Source organism: Chelonoidis abingdonii, chromosome 7 (assembly GCF_003597395.2).
Source record: "Chelonoidis abingdonii isolate Lonesome George chromosome 7, CheloAbing_2.0, whole genome shotgun sequence".
NCBI lineage: Eukaryota > Metazoa > Chordata > Testudines > Testudinidae > Chelonoidis > Chelonoidis abingdonii.
The window spans coordinates 111,101,826-111,107,212 of NC_133775.1; the positions used below are offsets into that span (position 1 = coordinate 111,101,826).

The following is a 5,387-nucleotide window of genomic DNA, read 5'->3' on the forward strand; positions in this document are numbered from 1 at the left end:
TGCTCCAAGGAGAGACCCAGGAGGTGAAGACGTGGGAGCTTCTTGCCCTGAACAAGTCTGCTCCAAGGGAGAGGAGGCTCCCCAAAGTCCTGACTGGCTTAGTGGGGAGCAGTTCCAGAGCATCGCCTGGGGACTCCGTGACACTTGTGAACCAACCATGGGCCTCCAGCCAGAAATTCCCAAGGGGCACCGTGTCCTTTCCCTCCCACTACTGGGGGGCTAGATCATGGCGTGGGGACAGGGTGGCAAGAGTGACACCACACCACAGAACCTGCTTGTCAAAAGGTGCTCCCAGCCCTTCACTCAGTGCGCCGGCAACTCACCCGTGTGCCCCCGAGCCGGGGACAGAATCCAGGAGTCCTGGCTCCCAAGGCCCTGTCCTAACAGCTAGATACAGTCTTGTGCAACATGGACTGCCAGGTGGCCTCATTACTGCCGACTGCCTGGCCAGGAGCACCCAGCTGCTCTCCTCAGTTGGGGTCTCAGCCCCCCAGGCTGCTCCCAAGGAGAGCTTCATGCCAACACCATGTCCAGGCAGCCTCGGGCCAGCAGAGCTCTGTGCAAAGCTGCAGGCCGCGGCTGTTCCATCAGCAGGAGGCTGAGTTCAGAGCAGCCCCTAACCCCCACCTGGCCCTGGGGTGAACATGTCCCAGGCCGTGACAAACAGGCCTCTGGGGCTGTCAGGGCTGTCGGCCTCCCTCCAAGGTCTCTGGGCCCAGGAGAGCAGAATGCACCAGTGCTCCGCCACTCCTGGCCACAAAGGCCCAGAGCAGATTGGACAGCTGGGTTCCCAGCACGGGCGCCAGCCAGAACCCAGAGAATCCTCCAGAGAGGGAAGGGGTTGCATGGCGAATGCCGCCAGGCATGCCCAGAGCATTCCTGCAGATTTTCCGCTGTCAGAGGAGCCAGGAGCCCCTGCCCTGAGGGCAGCACAACAGATCCCAACTGTCGCTGACACTCCCAGGAACATTCATCCGTCCATCCGAGCCCAGCAGGAGCTACAGCTCTGGAGTGGAGTTTTCTCAGGGCCACCCATGACCAGCCAGGGGTGCTGCAGCGGGGTTTGGGGCAGGACTGATGTAGCGGGAGGGCTGCAGGGTCAGTTACGCTCACCTGTAACCCCTGCACCGGTGCACATGTGCAGAGCCATTCAGGGATGGAGTCACGGCCACAGCAGGCCCCTGCCTTGGCCATGAGATCACATAAACCTCGGGCAGGCATGACGGAGCTAACTAGGTAAGAGACCAAGTAGTCTCAGTCACACCCATGCAGCACGCTTGGCTGCTCACACACTTCCTCAATCCAGGCCATTCCACAATTAGCTAACCACCCTGCAGCGTTTATACCGCAGCTGGACTGGATTGTGCGAGTGGCTCAGGAACAGGACTGGGATCAGGAATCCTGGAACTCTCATTTTGGCTCCACCCAAACACCACACTCTGGCCTCGGCAAGTCCCACATCCCCTGTCTGTGCCTCAGTTTCCCCTGGTGTAGAACAGGGTTAATGAACTCAAGTTGGCTCCCAGTAGGGGTGGGGCTGGATGTATGTGTACGTCACACTCAGGTGCAAGAGCTAGAGACAGCAGCCTTTGTGACAGGATGACTGTGCCCCTGGAGGTAGTGAGGGCTGGTGGTCAGTCAGCCCCTGGCCTGGGGTATGTCCCTTCAAGAGGATGAAGAATGAGGGAGGGGAGAGCTGGGGGTGGGGAAAGCAGGAGATGGGCCCAGGGCAGTCAGTCAGACTCGGGGAAAGCCCAGGCTGCTGTCCCATTAAGGTCTGGGACCAGAAGCCTGGTAGAGTGGCTGGGAGCAGAGCTCCACACACGCGTGTTGCCGCTGGGGTGACACGGCCCGTCTCCCTGCCAGGTATCCAGGGACCCTGGCATGGAGAGGAGAACAGAGCCCTGGAGCGCCTCTGTCCCCATCACACACACACGGCTCCCAGGGCTGTGCACACACCTGGTGTCAAGACCCTCACTCCTGCACCTCGGGCACTGGATCAGCTCGCCTCTCCAGAGCCCCCAAACCTGCTGTGATGCTGCCAGCGAGGCGAGGGCGGCGTCCCACCCTGCTTCGCCCCGCGTGGGAGAGAGTCGCAGCCCACAATGGCCCCGTGCTAGGGGGAGAGGAGGTGCCGGTTACGCTGCCCAGGGACAGCAAGAGAGCCTCCCTGGGCCTCAAAGCATCACTCTGGAGGAGGCAAACCCACCCAGCACTCAGCCTGCTGCAGCCTTCGTCCCATCCCATCCCCTCCCCTCCCCATGAGGAGAAGCAAAGAGAAGCCTGGCAGTGGCCATTAGTCACCTGCAGCTCTTACCTTCCCCCGCAACCAGCCCCTCCCGCCCTCAGGACACCTTGCTGCTCCTTTGCCCACATACTAGGAGTGCAGGGCCTGGATCCACCTGCCGAGCTGAGCTGCCCGTGGATGGACCCTGCCTCCAGCCCCTCTGCTGCAGGTAACAGACGCTTCCCAGTCACCCAGGACTCTCCACGAAGCATGCTGGGCCCCCCTGGGGCTGGCCATGGGGAATCCCAGCCTGGGGCTTCCCTGTAGCTTTACTCCAGGGAAAGTGGCAGCGCCTGGCTCTTGGCCCAGTTGGCTGTGCCCTCCTGGTCCTTCCGGCAGCCCCCGAGAGAGACACAGCCGCTGCTGGTGGGTCACCCACCGAGCCGGGCCCCAGGGCCAGGGCAGGGCTCTTCCCTCCTGGGCCTTGCTTGGTGCTGTTCCAGTCTGGGGGTCATGACCCCGGCTGCCAGGCCCCACCCTGTCCTGGGTGGGGGAAGAGAACCCCCCTCCCCCGGCCCCGAGTGGAAGGCCTGGGACTCCCGCAAACAGCTCCTGCCTGTTTACACCCTTCAGGCATGTGTAGGCAGTGGCCATGACCCTCCCCCACCCGCCTTAGTCACCTCTTAGACATGCTCTTGTACCATCTTCCCCTGGCCCGGCCCGGCCCGGCCCCGCTGGCAGCACAGCAATGGTGGGACGGTTCCCACCGCAGCCGGACCCCGTGGACGCTGGGTCAGCGTCAGGTGCCAGGCCAAGCCTGTCCAGCCTCTGGAGCATGGGCTGTGCTGAGCCTAAGCCCCTCTTCTCTGGCCCAGGACAGAGCCCCCTGCACCCCAGAGCTAGGCAGGCCAGGGGTGTCCCTGGGAACACACAGGGGCCAGATCGCAGGAGTCGATGGGGCACTTCCGCCCTCTCTGCCCTGCACAGAGGTCTGGGGCTGCCCGGAGCTCCAGGCATGGGGGCTGGGGGGTGACTGGACAGCAGCACCTCAGACAGGCTCCTTGGCAGTGCCAGGTGCAGGGACAGCCCAGGTGCCTGGTTCAGACCAGGGCACTTACGCCAGGGAGCCGTGTGGGGCTGCAGCACCTCCTGGCCAGGGCAGGGCACTGTGCCACAGGGCAAAACTTGGGGCAAAGGGCCCTAGAGCCAAGCCCCACCCCAGCATTGCCAGTCCAGGCTGCCCCCTCCACCTCAGAGAATCACTGCCAGCCACAGGGGCAACCCACTCCTCATCTGATCCTTGGCTTGGCTGCCCCACAGGGCCCAAGGATGAGTTCCCTGCCATCCCCGGGGAGAGGACGGGCGGGGGGTCCCTGCCAGAGTCCTCCTGGGGGCAGACCGGAGTCCTGGGGGTGGGATGTGGGCTCTGCTAGACCCCCTGGGGGGCAGAGGGGAGTCCTGGGGGTGGGACGGGGGCTCTGGGAGCCCCCCCAGGGGCAGAGGGGAGGGAGTCCCGGGGGTGGGATGGGGGCTCTGGAAGCCCCGCCCCCGGAGGCAGAGGGGAGGGAGTCCCGGGGGCTCTGGCAGTCCCCTGGGGGGCAGAGGGGAGGGGAGTCCTGGGGGTGGGACCAGGGGCTCTGATAGCCCCCCCGGGGGGTGGAGAGGAGGGAGTCCCGGGGGCTCTGTGAGCCCCCCTGGGGGGTGGAGGGGAGGGAGTCCCAGGACTGGGACTGGGGGCTCTGGCAGCCTCCCCCGGGGCAGAGGAGAGGGAGTCCCGGGGGCTCTGGCAGCCCCCTGGGGGGCAGAGGGGAGGGAGTCCTGGGGGTGGAATGGGGGCTCTGGAAGCCCCTCTCCCCCCAGAGGCAGAGGGGAGGGAGTCTCGGGGGCTCTGGCAGCCCCGTGGGGGGCAGAGGGGTGGGAGTCCTGGGGGTGGGACGAGGGATCTGGAAGCCCCCCTCCCCCCAGAGGCAGAGGGAAGGGAATCTCGGGGGCTCTGGCAGACCCGTGGGGGGCAGAGGGGTGGGAGTCCTGCAGGTGGGATGGGGGCTCTGGAAGCCCCCCCAAAGGCAGAGGGGAGGGAGTCCCGGGGGTGGGACGGGGGCTCTGGCAGCCCCCCCGGGGCAGAGGGGCTGGAGTCCCGGGGGTTCTGGCAGCCCCCCTGGGAGCAGAGGGGCGGGAGTCCCGGGGGTGGGACGGGGGCTCCGGCAGCCCCCCCGGGGCAGAGGGGCGGGAGTCCCGGGGGTGGGACGGGGGCTCTGCAGCCCCCCCTGGGCAGAGGGGCGGGAGTCCCGGGGGCTCCGGCAGCCCCCCTGGGAGCGGAGGGGCAGGAGTCTCGGGGGTGGGACGGGGGCTCCGCCAGCCCCCCCGGGGCAAAGGGGCGGGAGTCCCGGGGGTGGGACGGGGGCTCCGGCTGCCCCCCCGGGCCCGGAGGGCGGGAGTCTCGGGGGTGGGACGGGCGCTCCGGCTGCCCCCCGGGGGCGGAGGGGCGGGAGTCTCGGGGGTGGGACGGGGTCCGGCAGCCCCCTGGGAGCGGAGGGGCGGGAGTCCCGGGGGTGGGACGGGACGGGCTCCGGCAGCCCCCCCGGGGCGGAGGGGCGGGAGTCTCGGGGGCTGGACGGGGGCTCCGGCAGCCCCCCCGGGGGCGGAGGGGCGGGAGTCCCGGGGGCTCCGCAGCCCCCTGGGGAGGGAGGGCAGGAGTCTCGGGGGTGGGACGGGGGCTCCGCCAGCCCCCCCGGGGCAAAGGGGCGGGATCCCGGGGGTGGGACGGGGCTCCGGCTGCCCCCGTCCCGGGCCGGAGGGCGGACTCCTGCTCTCACCTTGGGCCGGCGCAGCCACTTCCTGACGGCCGCGGGCAGCATGGCGAGCGGTCCCGGCTCCCGGTTCCCGGACTTCGGCTCCCCGGCCGCCCGCCGCCCGCTCTTCACGGGCGGGCCGGCAGCTGGCACCAGCCCGGCGGGGAACGGGCGGTGCCTGACGGGGCCAGCCGAGCCCAGCGCCCCCCGTTGGAAGTGCCCATTGCCGGTTAAACTCGCCTTCAGCCCCGCGGGGTTCTCTGGCCCCAAACGTGCCCCCAGCACCTCCCTGCAGGTCACTGGCTCCCCATGCCCCGCCCTTAGCGATACTCACAGCAGAGCAGGGCAGGTCCACTGCATGCCACGCC

General features: G+C 68.1%; 1 protein-coding gene across 2 annotated transcripts in view; it reads right to left on the reverse strand.

The window, feature by feature from the left end:
• The window catches only part of LOC116833315 (lateral signaling target protein 2 homolog), a 19,810-nt gene extending 14,690 nt beyond the window's left edge, over positions 1–5,120 (reverse strand). For both annotated transcript variants that reach the window (XM_032794786.2, XM_032794785.2), the window contains exon 1: positions 5,044–5,120. In XM_032794786.2, the coding sequence (XP_032650677.1) occupies positions 5,044–5,085 (42 nt within the window). In that variant the 5' untranslated portion in view covers positions 5,086–5,120. The remainder of the gene's footprint in view (positions 1–5,043) is intronic.
• Between the last annotated feature and the right edge of the window lie 267 nt (positions 5,121–5,387).